This window comes from Polypterus senegalus, chromosome 4, assembly GCF_016835505.1.
Source record: "Polypterus senegalus isolate Bchr_013 chromosome 4, ASM1683550v1, whole genome shotgun sequence".
Lineage (NCBI taxonomy): Eukaryota > Metazoa > Chordata > Cladistia > Polypteriformes > Polypteridae > Polypterus > Polypterus senegalus.
In genome coordinates, this window is record NC_053157.1 from 145,348,212 (window position 1) to 145,374,280 (window position 26,069).

At 40.0% G+C, this 26,069-nt stretch overlaps 1 protein-coding gene across 15 annotated transcripts in view; it reads left to right on the top strand.

Moving 5' to 3' along the window:
* Positions 1-18,250, top strand: part of ablim2 (actin binding LIM protein family, member 2) — a 315,904-nt gene extending 297,654 nt beyond the window's left edge. For all 15 annotated transcript variants that reach the window (XM_039751406.1, XM_039751419.1, XM_039751421.1 and 12 more), the window contains one exon: positions 14,492-18,250. In XM_039751406.1, coding sequence (XP_039607340.1) covers positions 14,492-14,605 — 114 coding nt within the window. In that variant the 3' untranslated portion in view covers positions 14,606-18,250. The remainder of the gene's footprint in view (positions 1-14,491) is intronic.
* Positions 18,251-26,069: the final 7,819 nt, after the last annotated feature.

Consider the following 26,069-nt stretch of genomic DNA (forward strand, 5'->3'; position numbering starts at 1 on the left):
TTTAGCCCTTAGTCTTAAGGATACTCTTAGTCCCAGAATCAGCCTAGTCACTTTTCTCTGAACTTTTCTGCTATGTGCTGCTATGTTTTTTTGTAATATTGAGACCAAAACTGCTTGTACTCCAGGAGAGACCTCATCAATGAGTTATACAGCATAAGCATGTCCTCCCTTGTACTCCTCATATTGTGATATATAACCTAACATCCTATTAGCATTCTTGATTACTTTTGTATCTTGTTTAGATGTATATAGTGATGAGTCCACTACAGCTCCCTGGTTCTCCTCATCAGGGGTACTTTAAAGTCTCAATACTCATCTTTTGAGAGATTTGTACAACATTGCATCCATTCTTCATTCTCCATATGCATTTATAACAACAAAGGGCAACGGGAGGCTGCAGTCACATCATGTGAAAGGTAACAACAAGACCAGGGGCCTCATGTATAACGCCGTGCGTAGAACTCGCACTATAACATGGCGTAAGCACAAAAGCCGAAATGTGCTTACGCACAGAAAAATCCAGATGCAGGAATCTGTGCGTACTCCAACTTCCATGTTCTTCCGCTACATAAATCCTGATCAGCGTGAAAAGTAACGCTCGTGCATGCGCTTCATGTAACGCCACAACTCCACCCAGAATTACGCCTCTTTGAATATGCAAATCAATGTAAATCGCCCTTAAGCGCAGCCTTCTGTGAAAAGACAATAGGAAAAGCACGGGGGAAAATATAAGAATTTCAGCGAATACCAAGTGGAGGCAAAGGAAAAACATACTATTTGTTCAAATAAACTGTGGTATAATCAACAAAAAGAAGTTGATCGAGTGACATAGCGTGTTGGAGAAACTTGAAAGCTCATGTTCACAAAATCGCACAGTGCCGGAAATAAAAAAGAAGTCACATATCAAAGTCGCCGCGAAAAGGCGAGTTGTAGCCCACTGTCTGAGTGTCATATGAAAGCTTATTAGAGTACAGAGAAAAAAAGGCACACAGTGGGGAAAAAGCACGAAATGTCAACTTCAATCTCGACATTTCCACTTTAATCACATAGTTTATTTTGTCATTAAAGTAGAACATCATAAACTTCATCTTAAAATCATTTAATTAACCAGTTTCTCAAATCACATCATAATTAAAGTAGCATGTTAAATGCTTTGTTTTGTATTTGATCTTCTATGTGATCTATGTGTGTGAATCACTACTTGCTTCTTAAACCGGCTCTCTTCCTCCAACTGGACACAGAATCCATTACATTTGTGATATTGCAGCTCTCTGAATAACTAAAATACTGAGATGTATACGTGATATAATTTTTATGATGATAGGAGTTAAAGCACGTTATTAAACATGTTTCACTTCGATGAAATAATTTATTGCAGCAGTACTCAGGGGCGGCTCTAGGCTTGTGGTGGCACTGGGCAAAGGAAGAATCGGTGGCTCCTTCGTTCGCCAATGTCAGTAAGGCAGCTTATGCACAGTGGATGGCCACGTCCTTTGCAGACACTGCATAGCCGCCTCGTGCTTATTATACAAGCATTTAACTTTTGACGAAATTTGTCGCTGTGTTTTTAGCTGTGTTGTTATTTTCTCTTTCTGTTTTGTATTCAATATATATTGGTGTAGCCGCCACTGCGGTCCTTGCTTTTCTTTCCCCAAGTAACCGATCGCCACAAAATCAGCTCTGTAATAGAAGTTAAGCCATCTGTAAGCTTAGCGCCGATTCTTCAAAACGTTTAAAGAACATTGAAATATCTTCGTAGTACATGATTAATTATTCTATCCTTCACGACACTCCCAGTGAAGAATATAGATTATTTACATGAAGTTAAAGTTTTATCTGTATAATTTAATAAACATATTTTGCTGCATTTCACCTTAAAAATGATATCGTCATCATCTGTAAATACGCGCTTTATAAACTGGCTCAGGCTGTGCGATATTATAACTGTAGTGCAAGTTTACAGTGGGGTGATTGTACTTATAAGTACAAACAGTTCTACAAGGAGCAATTGATTGGCTGCATTTAAAGTTCTTGGGATTAAACTGTTTCTGAACCGCGAGGTCCGTACAGGAAAGGCTTTAAAACGTTTTGCAGTGGCTGAGACAGCGTGTCCTTGAAGCTGTATACCGATAATTCTCTTTCCGATCAGCTGCTGCTGTGATTCATACTCAGATACAGTAATATAAATACTCCGAGTCGTGCAGTGAGAGAAATATGGAAAAAGATGATCCGCTGTGGCAACTTCTAACGGGAGGAGCTGAAAGAAGAAGAAGGTGCAATGACAGTAACAACGCTAAAGCAGTTATGGTATTTGGAATACTATGGCTGTTCCCTGGACCATTATATTGTTACGAGTTAATTACAATCAGATGCGTTACAATAATAAACAATATGCGGTTAGTTTCTGTGTATTTATAAAGGAAAATAAGGTGTAACCACACAGGAACAGTAGCACTGCTTTGACGCTGGGTGCCGCCAGTCTGCAAAACCGAGTGGAGAACTTGCGTACGACAAGGTATGAGGTACCGTGAAAAAGTGCGGGGCTTTACGCCAAGTGTAGGTTTTATACATCGCGATTTGAAAGTGGAAAAGTTCTTACGCAACATTTCTGTGCGTACGCACCGTTTATACATGAGGCCCCAGGCTGTTGCTGGGCACACTCACTGACAAACCCCTGCACATCTGTGCTGGACCTATTTAGACTTACCAGACAACATACAATAACATGTACACTTTGTCTTTGGAAGTGGGAATAAACCAACAGACTTGACAAAAACCCATGAAGTAGTAAGTAGGACAGAAGTATGAACTGCATGGTATTGTGCTACTCAATATTTATTTATTTTATTTTATTTTTTGAGTAGCACTCAACTGCTAAAATGAAAGGGGTTTCTAAGCACACATTTTGTTCAAGTATAACTAATATGTTTTATTCCGAATTTGAGTATAATTTTGCACATATTATCAGACAATTAAATCTGAAATTTTCAGGAAATTACAATGTTTGTTGTCTTACTTATATGTGGTGGTACACGTTCAAAAAGGGTTTTTTGTTTATATTTTTTTGAAATTTTGGAACACCCCGCTGGTACAGTATTTCATTCTTTTATATTTATTGGCAACTTATGAGTCTAGTAGATTTTTCGCGTTTCAGTCAACAAAAGGATATTAAAAAGTTGATGTAGTGTAAGACTGTTTTAATATGAAAGGTTATAAAACAAATTAAACACGCCTATGAAAGAGACCTTTTCGTAAAAAAGAAACCCACTAACTTCAACAAATGAAACAGAAATTACCTTCTAGTGCTTTCTAACAGTACTTTGTAACCATTGGCATGTTCTGTAAGTGACTTCACACTGAACATTCATTATCTTTTCACTTTCTGTTGTGTTCAGGATATTATAAATGGTGTGCACAGGTACATCTAGTGTTGTGGGATTCAATATAAACTATTCTCTTTGCCAACATTGCTCTCCCTGGCCACATGTAAAAGGAATAAGAAAGTCAAAGATTTTGCCCTCAGTCATTGATTCGATTGAAACAATGTGTGTGGAAAGCGTAACCCCACACACAGACAGACCGACACCAGAATGTCCAAAACACACTTCTTCATTTAGATTTTCCGCACCACAATGCCTTCAATCACCAACTCTCTCCACTGTCGTCGTCGTCGTCTTCTTCTTCTTCTTCTTTCTCTCTTTTGACCTCCTCGCTCCTCCTCACAAGCTTCGTCTCCTTCCTCCCAACTCTGGCTCGTCTACTGGAGGGAGGCTTCCCCTTTTATCATGACCCGGATGAGCCCCAGGTGCTCCCCTTGACGTCACTTCCTGGTGTGGCGGAAGTGTCGGGAAAGCACCTGGAAGCCCTCCGGGTGACCTTGGAATTACTTCCGGCAGCACTTCCTGGTGTGGCGGAAGTGCTGCCATCCAGGCTTCTCTAATAGTCCGGGCCCCCCGGCAGTGGCCACATTCTCTCCAAATGAGTATTCCCGCTCCGTCCCTGTGGCCCCCACATAGCCCCAGGCGGCTGCCCTCTCGTGGTCAAGGAGAAGTATTGTCCAACCCAGGGACTATCCAGGCATCCCTGAAGCCCATACGGCAAAGCGGCCCGTCCCGCGAGGGGTAGGAGTCTCCCTAGGGGGGGGTCCCAGAATACCATCTTCTATGGTCAGGACCTGCAAAACAGGAAACAGGTGCGGAGACGTCGCCCCGACGCCGCCTAATTGCATCTTTACTCAAGGCATATGGACAACGTCTCCACAGATGCCCAACTCAATGGCACATGTAACACCTGCGCACCCTCTGTCTTTCTGGTGCCCTCCGGACCTGAAAACAGGACGGGAACAGCTGTGCCTGTATCTCTTCGGCTTGGTTTGGGGCAGCTCTCCATTGTCTCGGGGAGAGCTCTCTCACTTCACGCGATCTCGTGACCTCGTTTCCACCTGTCGGGAGAACCCTCCTTTTTTCTCCGGGGCCTCCCATTACTCTGGGGTGCTGTAACAGCTTGGATCCCCTTATGGATTAAAGAGGGACCCCATGCTGTTTGCACACCTCTCGAATGGGTTACGAGCGCTGCAGTTTCCTAGCGCGGGGCGGTCTGGGTGCCGACACATACAAGCCAGCACCGTCCCCCCGTCTCTGCTTGTACTGCGGGCTCAGTACTCGTCCCCCGATCTACTGTCGGAACCCCTGCTACTTTGATCCCTTCCGTTACATCCGGGTTCTTTTCGCTAGGGATTCCCTTATCATGTTCGGTACCGGTATCACTTACCTGTACCCAAGCATCGGACTTGCTGGAGAATCCCACGTCGCGCCGCCTCAAACACTCCAGTACGGCTCTCAGGGGTGCGCCCGCAGTCTCCTCCAGCGTTTTGATTACGCCTTTCAAATCACTAAGAATCTGTAAGAGAGGCTGTACAGGATGAAAGACTTTCTCCAACTCTTGTACAGCCAACAACAAGTCACTTAAGCCAGCCGGTGGTGAAGTCATACTTTTTTCGCACTTACCTGCTGGCTGGGAGCCATGGAGCTCCTGCGCATGCTCCGTTGGGTCTTTGAGCGTCCCAGGATTGACGTTTGTTGGTCCCGCCTACAAGTACTCATCGGCGGGTACACAACGTACTCCATCCAATCCTGTGCTTGTCTTTGGGAGGAACTTCCAGTCTTCTGACGCTCCCTCCACCCTATAAGCGGACTCAGTTGGGGAAGAGTCTTCCGGGCAGCTTCCGCCCCGCAGCCCTTCTGCAGCCAGTGGTGGCTCCTCTTCATCTCCCATCGCTGTCTCGCTATCACTCCACGGGTCGGTGTGTTTCGGCCACAGACGCGGATTCGGGCAGTCCCTTACTAAAAAACAAGACCAGGGGACAGCAGGGTAAGCCCTGCCAAGCGTATCACAATTGTACGCGAGACTTACCTACTGAATCCCATCTTCTTGAATGAGTTGTCGCTGGGCGGCCTCTTCCGCCGCCCCGTGCATCCGCAACGACGACACTGGGTAGAGGTGTCGCTACCTTCAGGGCGCGTTTACCCTTTTTCTTCCCCATAATAATAGACGTCCATCAGGCGTGGTCCTTGGCAAGCATTTTCTGAGACGTTGGTGCAGGATTGCGTGCTGTGATGGAAGTGAGCCTTCGTCTGCTGTGCGGGGTTGCCTCCACAAAAATTTTTTTTAAAACGGGGTACCCCGCTTTAGCAGGAGGTGGGCCCCACGTTGGGCAAGATTGTGGAAAGCGTACCCCCAGACACAGACAGACCGACCCCAGAATGTCCAAAACACACTTCTTTATTTAGATTTTCCGCACCACATTGCCTTCAATCACCAACTCTCTCCACTGTCGTTGTCTTCTTCTTCTTTCTCTCTTTTGACCTCCTCTCTCCTCCTCACAAGCTTCATCTCCTTCCTCCCAACTCTGGCTCGTCTACTGGAGGGACGCTTCCCCTTTTATCATGACCCGGATGAGCCCCAGGTGCTCCCCTTGACGTCACTTCCTGGTGTGGCGGAAGTGTCAGGAAAGCACCTGGAAGCCCTCCGGGTGACCTTGGAATTACTTCCGGCAGCACTTCCTAGTGTGGCGGAAGTGCTGCCATCCAGGCTTCTCTAATAGTCCAGGCGCCCCCTGGCGGTGGCCACATTCTCTCCAAATGAGTATTCCCGCTCCGTCCCTGTGGCCCCCAAATAGCCCCGGGCGGCTGCCCTCTCGTGGCCGAGGAGAAGTATTGTCCAACCCAGGGACTATCCAGGCATCCCGGCCGGGCAGTGTCCCCGGTCATCTGTGACAGGTGATAAATACTTTTAAATGTCTATCTATGATTGTATTTCATGTAGAAAAATCCCAGTAGACATTGGAAACTCCAAAACTGAAGTAGCATAAGAAAACTAGAAAGTAGGGATATTAACTCAATTGTTATATTAACCAGGTATATTGTACAAAGTCTTGTAAAGAATCATATACACTCTTTACATTTTTTTAAATTACAACATAACAACCATCATCTATTACTCAAAAACCTAAATTTAGAAAAAAAAACTATTTATATTTTACTTTATCTTTTATTAAAAAAAAAATTAAGAACCTGTGTGTGACACAGATTGATAGGGTGAGGCACAAATCAAGAAATGTAGTTCTTGGCATTTTTATAAAACAAAGGCAAGTCATTTTCAGTTCTTAAGTATTCCACTGGAAATTTCAGCAGATTATTTAACAAAAGGACAGTTTGTGACAAACAATTCAGAGTGTAGCCATATGCTTCAGTTTACTTAAAACGAACGAGGGCCAGACACAGAAAGATTCCTCTGTATGCAGAATTTTAATATAATCTGAAAATGCCTTGATGGTGTAAGAAGTCTCTAATGTGTCACTGCTGTGGTTTTAGAAAAGTACTGGGTATAACCCTAGAATGGAAAATGTGTTAGGAGTTCCTTGGCAAAAGTGAATACATTTCCATTTCTTACTCTTCCTGTTACATGATTTAAAAAGCAGGTGAATGATAGGGGGTGAGGTCTTCATGAATGAACACCATACAAAAGCCATTAAGGTTTTCACTTGTGTTAACTGGTGTCCATTAAACAGGAGACAGTTGAACCTGCCAACTGATGACTGTCTGCTAGAATGTGCAGTTAGAGGCCTTGGATTTGCGCAGTATAAGTACAAAAAATCAAAACTGTTCTCTTGATTTCTCAGCAGGGTATGTCTACAAGTACTCTTTACCTCATAATATTGACCAGTGCCATTAAAGAATGTGTCTGTACCTGACAAAGACAGAAATAGAATAGTCAGGTTAAAGCCTAGGTGTGGTGCAATCAAAGAATTAATCAACATTTGGATTACGTGAATTTCAAGGCTTTGTGCAGACATTGTGTTTTGTAACAGCTGAGAAAATATGTGTCACAGCAATTGAAGCAAAGCTAAGTTTAAACTTGTATCTAATTTGCAAAAGTGCATTGTGTGACTTCATGGTTACATACAGTAAAGCTTAGCTAATTTAACACACTCATTTTGCACTAGGCAAGGAGACTTTTGGTTCCTGTTAGTTACGTATACCTTGCAAGCATAGGCCTCTCGAGCAGAAACCTCTTGTTTTGTAGCAGTGGTAGGATAATAGATTTGAGTCTCTGATTTCTGTTTAGAAGCTGAACCTACCTAGTGCATGACTGGATAGAAATTACTGTGATCTTTTGTGTTAAGAGGTCTTCCTCTCTCTTTAAATATAATAATTACATATACAGTATGTGTGTGTGTATGACATTTTCACCTTTGTTTATATTTTGTAGAAATCTATGTAGAAATGGAAATGCTGGAGTTTTATGGATTCCTTGATCAATAATCTATGCATGTGCCCCAGCTGGCAATGATCCCTTGCTGTATTAAACCCAGATTTGCAAATTGTCTGCCAGGTGCTCGTCTAGTCTGTGAAAGCCCAAAGGACCAATTGTCAGCTCACACAAAAGGGGAACTAACAGGGCACATGTGCAAGCACAATGGCTGTTTGCACAACTGGGCACACTGTTTCTAAATTCTCCATTGTGTTGTCAGCTCAGTAATGACCAGCTAAGGCATAAGCATGGCAGTAACTTCCTCAACACTTGATTAAATTTCTGATTTGTTATTAAAAGCTTCAATTGGTAATCCCTTTTGTTAATGCCAGGAATGATTCTCATCATTATTTCATCCATAGTGTGTTATCCTATTTTAAGGATTTTAGGAAAAAGTGAGAGAATTACCTTTTGGATTTCATCATCTGTAAAGTTGTGCCTGTCCAATATCTATGCCAAATGAGTACATGAAAGGCTCTGGGAAGCAAAAACAATACCTTTGGCTAGAGGCCAGGTATTATTTTATATAATCCATCCACTAAATAACAAGTCCCGACACTCCAGATATGCCCTGAGCTGTCATCGTCTTCTTTATACTGATATTTACTTTGTGGCTCGGCAACTAGTAATGGCTCATTTGCAAGTCATAATAATGCCCTAGGGGACCTGGTTTTGTGGTCCTTCTCCCAGAAGACCTTGAGGCTCCATGTTTTCATTCCAGTCATTTTTTTTTTTAATTTAAAGCTAATTGCTGTATTTAACTGGATTCCTTGCATCCTTAATTTATTCCCTGAAAAGTACAAAGATGTAGAACTACCTGTAGTACTACAAATTTAGCAACCATAAATTTTAACTGTGCTGGAGCGTTTTCTTTAGAATTTAAATTTCAGTGAAATTTTTCTTTGCTGATTCGTATATGCCAATGTCTAAGGAGTTGGACTTAAAGCTGTAAACTCACATACTGTACAGCGATCATTATACTCTGTGCTCTTAAGCAAATCACTACCACATCCTTTTCTCCAAGAGTAACACTTGAAAAGTATTGGAACCAAGTGCAAAACCAGAAAACTGTCACTTTTAATCGCAGTGTAAGGAGATAAGATATGTATTTTTTTATTTACCTCCAGTTAACAAAGACACTAGCACAAAAGACAGAGAGAATAACTGCTCTGGCTCTAGAGGTGTTGTTTAGCAAGCTGACATCCAGGTTTTACTAAAGTTTAACTTTTAATTGTTTTTTTTCTTTATCCTTTGATGTTTCTATGCATTAGACTTGTCCACATCAATTGGCATCTGGGTCCTCGGAGGCCTCCTCACTAGGCATCACCACCTAACACCCAAGCCTTGAGAGCCAGACAATGCCATTAAATCAGTTGGCCCGAGGTGCACCAATAAAGTGTGTACTCCTTTGCCCCACTTCCCATGGTCCTCCTTTACTTTTCTCTCTCCTCATTTGTTGGGTTTTTTGCCCTTCAAAGCTAGACATCACCCTCTTCTTTTCTTGTGTGAGTTGCCCTTAAATGGCATATAATGTGCAAAGTGTGATGATGCTGGTAATTCACAACTAAGATTAGAAACCACCAACAGAACTTTTTAGAATGTATTATTAGTAGCAGATATACAATTGTACTATACATATTCTCCAAATCAGTTAACACAATTATATGTCCATGTAGTTTGGAAATTTTCTACAGTATATAAGTTATGAAGCCATTTGTTCACTTTCTGCTTCACCTTACCCCATGGCCCTGAATTGGAGTAGGAAGGTTTCCAGAAAAGAAACAGATGATTTTTATACCTCCTCCTTGTTTTATACTCCATGATTGATCCTCCAAACGCTTGATTCTGTGCTGGAAAAACTTGATAATGTTTGGGTGTTAACACGGAATATGGGAAAAACAGAATGACAAAAATTCAAAGAGGAATTTCTTCAACATCATATGCATGTGTAGACAGTGAAGGCTTATAAACTGAAGAATGTCTTCCACACCATAAAATAATGGCAAGAACTACAGTTAGGGCGGCATGGTGGTGCAGTGGTAGCTCTGCTGCCTCGCAGTTAGGAGACCCAGGTTCGCTTCCCGGGTCCTCCCTGCGTGGAGTTTGCATGTTCTCCCCGTGTCTGCGTGGGTTTTCTTCTGGGCGCTCCGGTTTTCCCCCACAGTCCAAAGACATGCAGGTTAGGTGGATTGCCGATTCTAAATTGGCCCTGGTGTGTTTGTGTGTGTCCTGTGGTGGGTTGGCACCCTGCCCAGGATTGGTTCCTGCCTTGTGCCCTGTGTTGGCTGGGATTGGCTCCAGCAGACCCCTGTGACCCTGTGTTTGGATTCAGAGGGTTGGAAAATGGATGGATGGAACTTTAGTTACTTTTAAAGTGGTTGTGTTTTCTAAGCAACAATAAACCACATAATTTAGAGCTAAATAGTAAGAAATCGAAGAAAATGAAAACAACAACAAAACTGCATCTGTTCCAATGGTCTTATCTGTCAGAAAACTGGAGAGGCTTGCTTACTTGCAAGTACCCACAAAGCATTCTCCTTACTCTGAGGGGACGTGCACGCAACATCCATCCATCCTTCCATCATCCTAACCTGCTTCTCCAGAGCAGGTTAATGGGGCAGCTGGAGCCTATCCCTGTTTTAATAGGGAGCAAGGCAGAAACAAACCCCGGATAGAGCAATGCATGTACTGTAGCAGTTTCATTGTTTTATGCACATATGACAATAAACTTTAAATTGAACTCAGTCACTATTCATCCCTCATCTCTTACACAATGCATGTCCGCTGTGAGTTCTCACCCCAGACTCTCTTCCCATCTTCAAACTAATAATTTCTCCTCTTGGGGTCACATTTAATCCAAGAACCCCTTGGGTTGCAACACTGAGGCCTTTGTAGCACTTAAAAGAACTTTCTCCTAAGCAAACCCTTGGCATTTTCACTTTACTGTTGACAGTAATTAACAAAGCTATCTTGAACAAGCAAACATGTGGTGTACAGCCAATAATAACTCATGTTTATTTCTGTGAATTTCTGTAGGCTTTGATGTCCTTGACTTCAGCAGACTGAAATTAAGTCCTATACATCCTTTACATCCTTTCCTGCACTATAAATTAACTTCAGTAGTACAAACTATGTATCAAAAATAAAATAACTCAAATACAAATGAAGAAAATGCAATAAGATTGTGGTTGTTTATTAATTATGTCAAAAAGATTTCACGGCCAAAGTAGATTAGGGTTAGGGTAGGGTCTGCACAATATCCTAGTGGCTGTAGGTTTTCTCTCCATTCTGTTTCTCACGTCTCAAAGACAGTTAGGTTAGATTAACTGGTGATTCTATACTGGGGCAGTATGAGTGAGTGTGGGAATGAGTGACATTGGCTGTCCATGACTGGTTCCTGTTTAATGCTTGATGCTAGGCCAAAGCTCAGTACAGTGGACCAATCAGATTAACAGGTTTCATCAAATGGATAATTAAATGGTGTAATGATTGTTAGTCCTGCTTTTTAATGCATAGACATATTTGGTGTTTTAGCTTATTTGGAACCTTAAATATCCCCTGTATATGGGTATCTCTGTGCGCATAAGTGGGTTAGCATCATTTCCAGAGCTGGCTAAAGCCATGAATGGATGAGTAGAGCCTAATGAAAAAGATACTAAATAACAGTCATCTGAAGACTGGAAATCAGAGATAGGTTTAAAAAATGATTAGTGGATATTTGCCACTTTAAATATTTATAAAGGACAAATCACAATATATTTATGCACATGGGTGCTTTGCAAAGTTTTATAAAGGAGTTCTAGTAATATTTTCTGACACACTTCTGCCAAATAATTCATTGGCTAAAAGAGAAGATATGTGGCACAGTTCACAACGGCCATCAGCTTTGTCAATCATTGGTTATAATCTGTAATTATAATAAGTGGGGATATGACTGCTGCTTTATTGTCAGTGGACTTGCATTTTTATTTATGCCTTTGACTTTCAATGGTGATATAGCAACATTTTTAAAAAATGGTAATAGGTGGATTGTCTTTTTCCACACAGCATCTCTGTAGCTTGGGAACAGTTTTATTATCTAGCTTTGCCCCATTTAGGATTTACACTATTAAAAAAATCTTTCAAACCGGTGGATTCAATCACTCATAATGATGAACAGATAATACGTATGGCTTTGCTGTCTAACAATGGCAGAAACACAGAGTTTAACTATTCACAGATGTCAGAATTAATCCAAATGATTCATTCCCCAGGAACAATTCAATAGGTTCTTGCTTTTATAAAACAAACCTATACTTATTGAATTAGAAAAGTTTAAATGTGACATGGGGATAATTTTGGGCCTTTTGTCCATGAATATGGACTCTTCTTGGCTTAGCAGTGTCACTCCATTACCAGAACAAAATGTGGAATAGTTTAGCTTAAAACAGTTGCACACTGTCCTGCCAATAGGAAAATGTCAAGTGATCTTTATCACAAGCATATACTGGTGAGGTCATTGTTGGCAAAAGTCGGTCAGCCTCTAAAATATTTCCTTTCTCACAGCCTGGTAGACTTTATGATACTAAATTAAAGTAAAAGATGTAAGTACTAATATCCAATAATAGATTTCTGAAGAAAATCTTAACATAAAGAAAAAAGAAATACAGTTTACAACGTTTATAAAAGTTATTTCCTATTATGTGATTATATTATATGATAGCATATAAATGTTAAAAATTACAGCCATCAAAACAAACGAGTATAAAAAAATAAAGAACACATTATTCTAACAGATATGGTTTCAAGGTGATTTAAATGTATCTTCTTTAATTAAGAACATCCATTTTCATTCAGTGATGGCCACTCTGTCTAGCCAGAACATGCACTGGCTGATGATATGGTGGCTCTCAATATTCTGACACCAAGTGATGAACTGATGCTTTGTGAATGAACTCCAGACGACAGTGTACCTCTGCTCTGCGTATGCTTTCCAGGGTAGCTTCCATCTCATTTTAGCTGTGCTTTGACCATTTTAATATAAATTAGAAAAGAAATCGTATTTAAAATTTAATTGATTAATGATTTTTGTGTCAGAAACATACAACCAGATGTGCTTATATTATCTGTGAGGCCATCTTGATGTGTTTCTGACATATATAATTGGGAAAACTAGTAAAGACATGAATTATTACTTTTTGACTATGTTCAGGAAGAATTTGGACAGTTCAGTGGAAAGCTTTGACAGTGTGAACGTTACCCGGGCACAGACAGGCAGACATGTTTTTTTCCACCACCACACGTTTATTTACAATATTTACAATGTTCAAAGTGCACCACAAACCCCCAAAGTCCTGGCTACACAATGCCTTCTTCTTCGGGCCGCCTCCTACTCTCTCTCGTTCCCGACCTTGTCCTTCTTCCAACCGACTCCAGCCTCGAATGAAGGGAGACGGCCCCTTTTATCCACACCCGGATGTGCTCAAGGTGCTCCCCGGCAATCACCCGCCGACACGCCCCTGTGTGGCGGAAGTGCCGGCTATACTCCCAGAAGCATTCCGGGTGTCCCTGCTTCTCTTCCCCCCAGCAGTTCCTGGTGTGGCGGAAGTTCTGAGGTCCAGGGTCTCCAAGGCCTCGGGGCACCACCTGGCGGTGACCGCAGGCCCCTACAGGGTTGGGCTTCCAAGCCCCCTACCCGTGGCCACCAGAACCACCAGGCTGGGGTCCCCCACGTGGTCCAAGGTGGGCGCACACCCTCTTCCGGTCCTTCATGGCGTCCCGGCCGGGTCGTCGTCCCGGTATCCCTGACGACAGGCACAATTCTTTTCTCCACTACACCTCCCAGCAAGCTCCGTCACACTTCTCCCAACTCTGGCTCCCTTGCTGGGTCTCCATCAGTCTTTTATATAGTCCTCGACCCAGAAGTGCTTCTTTCCTTCCGTCCACATGACTCGTCTGCACTTCTGGGTCAGATGGAGAATTATATTTTACTTCAGCCCGGAAGTACTTAAGGATTCCTGTCCTCGTGACTTGGGAGTACGTCCAGGCTATAAATCTGGTGTGAGTCCTTCAGCCCTTTTGCAGCTCCCCCTGGTGGCAACAGGGCTGCACAACCAAACTCCAAGATCCAGAATGCCCTGCGGGAATCTGGGGCACTGCTAGATCCCAGGAAAACTGACATCTAGCATTTTGGGGGAGGTAGTGACCAGGAAAAGCTGTCTTCTCCCATCCTTCCATCACTGGAGTGTCCCGGCCGGAAAGAGCTGCCGGCCGTCCGCCACAGAGAGTTACAGTATTGCTCATCATTGTCTGCTAGGACATGCTGGGCACATTTACAGTTGTCTTTCTTGCTTGATCTGTGTGGAGTTTGTACACTCTACCAGTATCAGTGTTGGTTTTTCTTCAGGTACTCTGATCTCCTTCCACATCCCAAAACATAAACTGGCTAGGTGGTCTGGCGTAAATGTGTATGCGATGTGCAGGTGAGTGTACAGTGCAGTGGACATGTGCATCCAGTGTTGGAGCCAACACAACCACAAATATCTCTGGCTACTTGTCACACTCTACTGGATAAATGGGTATAAAAATTAATATGTGAATAATAATTTTTCACAAATTAGATAGTAGTTGCATGCCCATTGTTTCTGAAGAAATGTTTGATAATAATAACCGTTCTCATTCTGTGTATTTTTCGTTGCAGAGGCACTTGTCTCCAGAGGAGTTCTTTCAAGTTTTTGGAATGACAATTGAAGAGTTTGAGCGCTTAGCTCTCTGGAAAAGGAATGATCTGAAGAAAAAAGCCAGACTGTTTTGAATGACATAATTAAATCTCCATTTTCAACTTGCATTTTGAAGCTTATAAGCCACTAATCTCTCTAATGGACCATCCACTTACAATTTCATCATGACTGCAATGTGGAAAAAGTTTATCAGAATTTAGTCAGGATAAATGACATACCTGTTTTAGAATTGCTTGCTGTTCTCTTTTTAAATTTGATTTAGGTCCTGGTTTTCAATTAGTATGCATTTTAATTAATAATATCTCATTAACTAATTCACAAGGCTATTTTAATGCTTTCTAAAGTAGAAGAGAGCATTATGTGTATCTAATGGCACCTTACTTTGTTTCTTAAAATAGATAAGAAAGAAACTTAAATCAGTATAAAAGTAAAACACTCGCATATATCTGTATAGTTTTTATTTTGTAAGGCCAAAGAATGACTACGGAGCTAATTAGTTTCTTAATTAATTTGTGTCTTGTGCAGTTACAAAATCTATGAGGCATCCATTTCAGTTAAATGTTTTGCATGTAGTTGTGGGGATAAACAAATACATTAAATTATATATTTTATTTTGTAGCAAAATAATGAACACTGGCATTTCTGTTACCTTCAAATGAAAGTCATGTAAATATATTTTACAAGAAATTGTGTAAGTATATTTTAACATATACAATACGATACATTATATTTATGTTTTATGCAAGGATGATTTATTTTTGTCCTTATATTGTTCATTGGGATGCAATTAAAAAAAAGGAAAAAATATTTATGGGAAATTTATTATGTTGCTTACTATGTACATCAGTGAGCAATTATGCACAAAAATGTGAGGAATAGTTTCTTATTCAATATTTATGTCTTTACAAGTACAGTACATTTCACCCCTTCTATCATAATTGTTTTTATATTACTACATAGTTTACTTTTAATATGTAATTTTATGATAAGTAAAACCTTCACTTACAGTCCTTTCATATAAATTAGTAACTTTCATCATCACATTCATAGCTAATTTTGTAACCAAAAGGTCAGAGGAAGAAAAGAATAGCATTCTTAAATCACAGTGAGTTCACCAGTGCAGAAGTCGATGCTCCTAAACACTAAAGCATTACCGCTTATTTCATAAAAATCTTTATTTTGTGTTTGAGGTATCAGGAAGCTCATAGCAATAACATGTTTAAGGTGTAATCTTTTTTTCTAGTAAGAGCAACACTTTCCAATGAAACACAGGCTTATATGCCAAAGGTACTTTGTGGCAGAATTATTGATATTCATGCCCAATATGAGGATTGTTGTACAATGGTTATTTAAACTGGATATCTGTTGTTTCATACCAGTTATTTCTGAATGCTTCTTGACATCCTGTAGCTTGATTAACCAGAAGTGACCTGTTCGTAAGATGATTGACCTGTTTCTGTAGGGAGCACCTGCATTCTGCTTAGGAGTCCTACAGATACATTGCTTAGATGAGAAACCCCGTGGAATTGCATGGGTGTTAGCAGCATCAGTTATTGCATGCATTGTATGATATTATAGATACAAAAAGACAATGCATTGGTTTTTTAAATAAATGTAGAGATCGTTTCACTCACTACTGTTACTTCTTAACCCTAATGACCCTTGCTCTTGGTGCATATAACACAGTCCACAGGCTAGTTTTTTAGCCTTCCATACGTGAGCTGTTTTGTGCATTTTCAGCAATACACAAAACAAATCACTTGCTTTTATACTCTTTTTGTCTTTTTGAAACCTTGGCGAACAACTGCTGCTCTTGTTGCTGTTATTAACATTAAAGTAAAGACTCTACTAAGCCTTTGGGAATGCTAGGAATTCTAAAATCCATTTTCTTATTTTAAGAAGGCGTTCTTGTATTTTTCTTGCAACTGTGATGTCATTAATAATAACACAAAGTCAAATGGCCTTTGATTCCAGTAACCTTATACACATATTTTTCTTTGTCTGTGGCTTATTGATTTTATGTTTTTTCTTTAGTTTATAATGTAACAAAACTAGCTTCTTTTGTTTCCAATAGTTTAGGTTCTGATATGCTACTTAGGGTGCTGAGAATGACAAAAGCACTAAATATAGTTATATTTCATATCATATAAGTGATGTCACAAAAGTATTTAATACAATTAATCACAATTTCCATAGCATGGAAACAGGAATTCAAAGAGTTTTTTTATTTCCTTGTATGTGTGACCCAAGCAAATAAAAGGGTAAACTATTGCATTCACTTTGTTAAGTACAGTATGGACTGTTTTAAAAAAAATGAGCAGTATTCATACTTTGTATATCCTTGATCCTTTTTATAAGTATAACATTATTTTAGGGTGTGCTTTTGCTGGTTTTTAATAATGCATTGGTTAAAAAAAAGTGGCTTTCACATTTCCACATCATTATGAGTTTGGCCAGACTGTAGCATATTAGATTAGATTTGATGCTCTTGGCTGGAATAAAAACATTTTATTTTGCAATGGATAGCCTATAGAGTACTTATAAAAAGAACCTCCTTATAATTTTGTTGTTTTACCAAATTGAATTTAAAATTCAGATTGTTGCCATAGATCCATGCAAAAAACAAAAGTTTAACATCAAAATGAAAATTAAACACTAAGTAGAAAATATATTTTAAAAGCCTTAAACTGTGCTTCAGGTCAATAGTTTGACAGAAGCCCCTTAATCTGAAATTAAAGCCGTGAGTCTTAACAGTTTTTGCCTTTGTTTTTCATGAAATCACCTTGTCCTTCTCAACTTGAATGGAGACCATGGAGAACAGTAATCTTCATCTCCTGCTGTGCTGCACTTCTTTTGAGTCAACCTGAGGCTCTGAGTGTTTTTGTTTTGTTTGTAAACCACTCCATTGTGGCATTAGATTTATGGTGTGGGGTGTTCTCTGTTGGAACATTAAATCTTCACACAAGTTTTCAGGTCTTCCTTAAACTACAGCAGGGTTTCTTCCTGAATTTCCCTACTCCATCCATTTTGAGTTCTGGCTTCACATGTCTTCCAGGCCTTAATACAAAGAAGCTTCTTAATAAGGTTAGTTTTGGTCTTGTCAGACCACATACTCATCTTCCAGTCATATTTGTGACCGATTTTCTTCCTTTCCGTTCCTTTTAAAGCCTTGACAATGCTTTGGTGCCTTGCTGATTTTCTTGTGTCCCTCCCCTCACTGGTGATTTTCAATAACCTTATCCTGTATGCACTTTGAATGTTAATTTGTCTTGTCTAATAATAGCTGTGTACAATCCTGAACTCACTGTACACTTGTCAACAACAATTTCTACAGCACATTTTTATTCAAAGGATGTAGCTCAAAGTGCTTTGCAACATGTCAAAGAAGTAGTTACATGCAATGAAAAACAAATTAAAATTGGACAACAAAAATAATAAATACATACAGTAGCATACAAAATAAATAATGCACACTTAATTAAGAGAAATAGAATGCTTAAATACAGAATTGTCTTTTATTTAAGTCTCTAAATGATAAGGACGGTTGGCCAGGAAGGACAGAAAAATAAAAATAACTCCAGATAAATTAGAGAAATAAACAAAATCTGCAGGGGATCCAGGCCAAAAGACCATCCAGCCCGTGCCGGGTCTTCTGCCTAACATAAATATTCTTAAGTAGTTTGTAAGGCTTTGTCTTGAAGGATTTGACACAGTGGGTCCCTTGGCAGGTTGGGGAATCAGCTTTCATTAAAACATCTTTGACTCCATGCAACTATTTTTGTGATTTCTAAAGTCAGCTGGTTGCACTAGAGTTTATTTAGATGGATTGTAGCAAATCAAGCAAATACGTACGGAGTCAGGGGTATTCTGTTTTAATTTATAATTAATTCCAAGCATTATTTAAATCTATTACAGTTTACCATGTGCGTATTATTGAAATAGTCAAATGATTTACAGTGTCATGTGTTATACAAACTTGACAGAAAGCAAATTCAGTCAAAACCAGCTGCACTACAAGATTAAACAAAGACCCAGTTAAACAAAAATCAGTGTGCAATATCTTTTGTTTTCATATAAGTTCACCACAGGACTCCACTGTCACCTCATAGGTGTGATAGCTGCCTTATTACATGTATAATTTGGCTAAAATTTTTAACAGTGTCACAAAATAACAACAGTTTTTAAGCAGCGCATAGTCTTAGGTATTATCAAAAATTCCTTTGACAGTAAAAATAAGATAAATGTGATGTCTACAATCTGGTGGTCATTGTAGATAATAGAGGTACGCTGCAGTAGATTCTGTGTTGGTGCTTGATTAGTCTTCTCCAAAGGTATCTAAATGTATGGATTAGTGGTGCTGAGATTTGGATTTTCTGTGTTTCAAGGGCCTGACATATGTCTCTAGAGGTGTATATGATGAGGCAACTCTGCTCGAGCATTCCAGTACCAACAGAACATAGTCACTGGCATTTCTTCAGACGTCCACATTCTTTCAATAGTTGTATAAGTTTATGTCCCTAACCTGTTTTAACCAAAACAATCTGACAATAATTTAAAATCACCTTTTCATTGTTTTTAACCATTTATATTAATACCTCTTACAAGCATCCCCTTCAGCACCATTAGCACCACTTACCACCCGTGTGGTGTCACCTTGAGCAAGTCACTTGATTTTGCCGCAGTTAAAATGAAAAACAAATGACTGCATATAATGTATATATAATCATTTGTTTTACAGCTCTAGGATCATGTTCACTATAGGAAATAACTTGCTTGTTTTAGTTTCATGTAATTGTGACAAGAATAAGTATAACATGTAATATGTGTCCAGTCTTAAAAGATCTGTGAAGTTAGAAATCAAAAAAAAACTAAATTAGGCCTTCCAACCTGCTGTAGTTGCACTATAACATGCAAAGCCATGGGTGGTTTTCCTTGACCTCTTTTTTTTCTGCTCCATCAGGATTTTCCTGGTATCCATATTTTCATTTGTAGAAGCAGGTGTACCTGGAGAATATTATAGAAAATGACAATTGAAATGGGGTGGCACGGTGGTGCAGTGGGTAGCGCTGTTGCCTCGCAGTTAGGAGACCCGGGTTTGCTTCCTGGGTCCTCCCTGCGTGGAGTTTGCATGTTCTCCCCGTGTCTGCGTGGGATTCCTCCCACAGTCCAAAGATATGCAGGTTTGGTGCATTGGTGATTCTAAATTGTCCTTGGTGTGTGTGTGTGTGTGTGTGTGTGTGCATCCTGCGGTGGGCCAGTGCCCTGCCCAGGGTTTGTTTCCTGCCTTGTGCCCTGTGTTGGCTTGGATTGGCTCCAGCAGACCCCCGTGACCCTGTAGTTAGGATATAGCGGGTGGGATAATGGATGGATGGACAATTGAAACGCCAATGATTAGTAAGAAATGACCAAATGTACTGCGATATTTTCCTGTCTGTACTGAGTGGTATTACAGTCAGGCCCACAAAGAGTATGCAAACAATTTTAAGGCTACAATATTAATGTGTTTTATTACTAGTCTGCATCTAGCACCTTACAGGAGCTAACCAGTAACCTAATGATTTAGTTATATATCTCCTCTCTGCATTTTTCTTTAGTCTGCCACTCTAAGTTAAACAAAACTAAATGTCAGTTTAATTAAGAGCTGAACAAGGCAGAGTTTAGATGGTTTAAAAAGGCCACGCGGAATGTTGTAATTATTTTCAGCAGTTTGGGGTCCTATTGTTTACTGGCATGTGTTATTCAATATGCCTTTCTGGTGGCACAATCTGCTTCATCCTGGCACTTCGTATAGACGGGTCCGACCCACCTGGCTGGCAATGCTCTCATAGGTTAATGTTACCGACTATTTATTGGAATTTCCTCTTGGATGTGATTGCAGTTGGTGTCGAGATTTATGATTATAGTATACAAACAACAATCCATCAGGAAGACTCACATAAAAGTCTCATTATGTTTTTGATAGAAGCTTGTGTGTAAACAAAAAATAACATTAGCTGTCTCACTGGCAATCATGGATGAATACTAACAAACATGCACATGACAAAAATGAAAATGAAATGTTTGATATGCAACTTAAGAATCACAGGTAGAGTAAAAAGCTATTATTCATTTTTGGTACTGAGATGTTATTTACTTTCCAACTCATTTGTGTGTTTTGCACCAAATGTGTCTTGTCTTTGTGATAAAATTGTCTCTGAAATAAGAAAAGAAATATCTCTACAATCATAATATCTTGCATTAAATTGTGCTAATTTGTAACATTGCGTTTTGCTCTAGATATTGAAGTATGGTTTGAATAGCATTTAGCCACCAGACTGTTATTATTTACATTATATCTATGATTGTATGTACTTGTGGCCAAGCAAATGAAGGTAAAAGCTTTAAATGAGATTCATCTAAGCCTTTATATTCTTATTATTTTGCAAGAAATTAATGTTCATCTAACAATAAATGTTTTCATTCAGTAAAATGTCCTTTTGTATGTAATTTTGTGTTTCTGTCTTCACTGCAGGAAAAAAAAAATAATTACCCAAAACACTGCTCTTTTTAAATTCAAAGTGCCATGGAGTAAAGTAGAAGGCTGCTTGTTCAGTCCTCATCTTCAACTAACTGTTTGACCCTGAGGAGGTTGCGTAACTTTATGTGCTCCTACTGCAAAAAATATTTGTGTAAATATCTATATCAAATGTGTCCACATGATGCAAGCTGCTATGTACATTGATGTTGGCTGAACATACTATAATAATAATCAGAGGAAGCCATTCATCTATGTACTAGATGTGCTTATACCGAGTGAACCGTTCCATATGTTTGGTTACATTGGCCCAGGGTAACATGCCAAGAGTTCCAAATATACTGTATGTGTGATATTGAATTAATTTAGTGAAACACAAGGGACATGAGACCAAACATGGTCATTACGCAGTAGACAAAAGAAACTCATTATTCACAACTCTACAGCAGCATTAGCTTTGACACATGCAGTCAGGATGTAGGTTTCTCCCACTCATCCACTGTCAAAGTACCACGACAAACCTGCGCCTTCTCACTTTATGCTTTTTTTTTTCCTTTCCACTAGTTAGGTTTAGTTTCTTGGCAGAGAGTGGCTTTTAAGGCCCAATCAGACTTTTATTTCTGGCATTGGGAACATCCTATGAACTTCTGTTTGTAGAAACAATGTCTTCCTGACCTTTTTTTATTTCAGTTATAGCTATTTACATTGATTGCACCATCTCCTGATGTCTATAGAAATCCCCTCTAGGAACCAGTTAGTTGTAGTAGTTCCTCCCAGTCTGCCAGGAACCGCTTCCTGCTTAAGTGCCCCCTTGACAATTGTAGGGCTCCCTCAACAGAGTTTCCACTGATGGTGCAGTTTATTCCTGTGCGCAGGTCTACCTCATATTCCTGGTAGGGGGCAAAAGGGTGCCTGTAAGTCATGGGATGCTCCCAACTGGGCCCGTCCGTTGCTACCTGCCATAATGAAGAACCACTGCTTCTTACAAGTGCCAATAAAATAACAGCCTCTAGAGAACACTTTGCACAAACGCAATACTGGCTACTAGTGGCCCCCAATTGTCCGTACTTTATACCAAACATTTTTCTGCTAACAGATGGGCAGTAGCATTTTGAGGGATTAAAGGATCAAGAGATGAAACATAGTCAGAACAACAGGACAAACTTCACTGCCGATATATTTCTAAATCAGTTTGTCAAAATCAAAATTCACTAAAACATAGTTGGAAATTCATAAGCAAAAGATCAAAGGTTAGGAACACTAAAACACAAATAATCACACTAGATATTTTGTTTGAATACATAATCTTTGACAATCAGGAAGAACACAATGGTAACTTTTGGTGATGTCACGCACCATGCACATCCATTCACCTACGTGTAGCAACATGGCAACAAGCTCAGAAAAAAAATATGCACAGTGGTGGCACCCATAAAAAGCAGAAACTAAAATTACACGAAAAAAGTGAGGTTTCGATGACATAAAAACAGAATGAATATACAGTAAAGCACCCCTTTAACAGCAAATGAAATTCCAAAATAAGTCACAACGGAAGTGTTTTTAGTGTCACTCTGGTGGCTCCTGTGCCCCAACATCCTTTAACAGCTTGGCAGTCACTTACATTAGCTAATGATTAACACAAACTGAAATGATGTCTGAGCATCTAAATCAACAGTATGACAGTAATCTGTTATACTGCAAACACTCCTGAACATATTACACTATACCGACGGCATCCTAGTGTCCTCTAAAACAGTGAACATCACAATTAGTTTACACGAGTCCAAAACAGCTTTTCTCTTTTGAAGTATGCTCCATTTTTCACTGTGTTTTGGTACTGTATATACAGTAGAAAGACATTCCTTAAATAGCACACAGCTCTAAAGGGTAGCACTAGACGTCTGTTAGGCCTTTGGTTGGTAGGCCACAGCTCACTTGCACTCAAGTTCCATGCTATCTACAGTACGTGATAATACGGTATAATAGAATATATAAAAGCAGGTACAGTACATGACTTTGAGATGAGCTTTTGCATGTGTTTTCTTTAGAATGATTTATAATTTAATAAACTTTTGGAGCTTTTCTCAGTTCTATTTTTTTTGGCTCTTAAAAGCTTGCCCTTGTCCTCCAAGAGTACTAAATCCTGCTAGTTTGACTCAAACTCTGTCCTTTGGTGTTCAGTCACAGTTTAAAAGGAAGTGTGAGAGCAAAGGCAATGTGATGACTTGAACTTTGGTTTGTTAAACCACATTTTAAGGCTTTTTCCTTGACACTCATTTCCTTTATAGCCACTTCCTATTAGAGAATTCCAAGAACACAATTCATTTCAAAGCTTCGCACAACATGCCTTAGTGGATACAATAAGCAGGGCTCAAAGTAGATATGATGATGGCCTTGTCTTCTGTTACAATCTTAATGAAGCTGAGTCACAGGATTTGAAGTGTAATAAGTAATGTTACTATGTTGCACATGGCTAATGAAACCTGCGTACTTGACATGCTATTACCTAATGTCATCAGAGGTTACAGAAAATGTGGTGTGTTCACAAATGAGTACTTGATGAAAGTTAATTTGTGGAAAATAAGATTGAATGTATAAACTGAAACCAAAATGTCATTGAAAATCATTTGATTCAATTTCTTGGTTGCCCTCCGGGTATTGCTGACTGTACTGGGGGCAGTAGGCATTGCACATCATAAACTTACTAATAAGGAGCTCTCTCAGATCTACAGTAACATGAGAGCAAAGAGCAGCACTTGCTTTATTTACAACTGAAATAAAAGCATGTTTTTCTGATGTAACTACATTGTGCCAGTTTCTACTATCATGCATCTACTAATCCATCATCCATTTTTTTCCACTTCAGCGTAGTGTTGCCCACCATCAGCAGTCCAGTGTAGGCTAGCTGTTTAACCAAATGTGCACATCTTTGGGGAAAAATACACACAGTGACCATGCCAGGATTTAGTGACAGTCTCTGCAGATGTGATGCAGCATTTGTAACCACCATGTCACTGTGCTCACAGTTTGGAATCTAGCTGTGATGTAAGTCATATTATTTTGAGGGTAGCATGGCGATGCAGTGGTTACCAATGCTGCCCCACAATCTTGGGAGACTAGGTTCAAGTCTTGGCCTGGTCACTGTTGGTGTGGAGTCTTCACATTCTTTTTGCGTGCATGTATGGGAGTTTCTTTCACATTTTGTGCAAATTATATTCTGACTGGCAAATCTAAATTGGAACACTGGGATTGTTCCCTATGTCAGACTGGCAACCTCTCCAGTGTTGGTGTCCATCTTTTTCTCAATGTTGCCAGGCTTTCCACTATTCAATATTTTCGGCAAGATGAATATTTTGTTACTTATGTACCATAGCAACATTGTCAGATTCAAGTTATAAATTATACAGTGAAATGTTTTGTACAGTGACAGTGAGGAATAAGGCATGATAAAGGGCCCTTTACCTTGTACTTGCACCCATAAAGCATAAGCGCTAATGCAGAACACTGACCATATCATCCATCCATCCCACTATATCCTAACTACAGGGGTCTGCCCCTTGGCTGGAGCCAATCCCAGCCAACATATGGTGCAAGGCAGGAAACAACCCCCGGATGGGGTGCCAGCCCACCTCAGGGTGCACACACACACACACACACACACACCAAGGACAATTTAGGATCGCCAATGCACCTAACCTGCATGTCTTTGGACTGTGGAAGGAAACCGGAATACTCAGAGGAAACCCACGCAGACACAAGGAGACCATGCAAACTCCACGCAGGGTGGACCCAGGTCTCATAACTGTGAGGCAGCAGCGCTACCCACTGCACCACCGTGCCGCCTGATCATATCATGTACTCACAAATTACAGGTCCCAACCAGTAATGCTTTCCCAGCAGAAAGTAATGCACATTTCAAAAAGCAAATGGACTAGATTGTAATTCCAGAGACATTGTGCTGCTCTTTTATAGTTACAGTATTTGTGTATTAGGTGTGTTTTTAATGGTGAGTGCATCTGTGACAAATAAGCGGACAGTTTTCATATACACAAGGGATTCTCTGGAGATAAAGCAAATTCTGGAAGTCTCGGTGAATTCCTTGGAGAGCTGTGGACAATAAAAAGTCATTAGGCAGCAACTCGGGTGTTGACGGAGCAAGCAACATCTTCCCTTCATTATTCACTGCAATGTGTACCATGAAGGACAAGATAGATGGGCTTTGAGTACAATATATATGATGATTTTTACAGTGTCCTAGTTTAATCAGCATCCCTCCAATGCTGCCTTAGACAGAAAAGGGACAGCAGAGAAAAGAGATATTTGGGAATGTATGTAGGCAATGTGTAGTGTGGGGGTCCACTTGTAAATTAAACGTTTTAAGTCTTCAAAGGAGATCTGGACATGATCCATGGTTCAATACATTTCCTTCACAATGATAATGCAACAAGTGCAGCAGTCCAAAAGAAGACTGTTGACCTGAGCAGCTTTTGCAAGCCTCTACGGGATGTCAGATGTTAATGTGAGTAGGGATGAAATGCTGCTCCACTGTTTCAATGCTTCAAATGAGACTGCCATCTTAATATAGACAGGCTGCTTTAAAAAAGCAAAATAGGCCATACTGTAACTTTTTATATTTTAGAGTAGTCTGGTTTAATTACATGTTTAGTAAACAAATATTTTTGCTCTTATTTTCAGCATTTTCAGATTGCGAACGAAAGGAGAATTGCTAGCAACATACATACAATGAGTGGCTCCATTATTAGGCACACTGGGCCTCCATTTGAACAGAAGGGACTGTTCATTATAAAAGTTCAATTTTAAGGACATGCCTCGTATCAGTGTCCCTTTTGGTAATGACTACACAAGTGGAGAGATGAGCCAGCAAATAGCTTAGACAGAACATGAGAATGGGTGAAGGTATGTATTTCTAGGTTTCTTCTTTTGTGCACTTCTATAAGGATGACAGAAGGTTCAAGGTAAGGTTATTCTACTCACCAACTGTGGTGTCATACGTGTTGTTACAA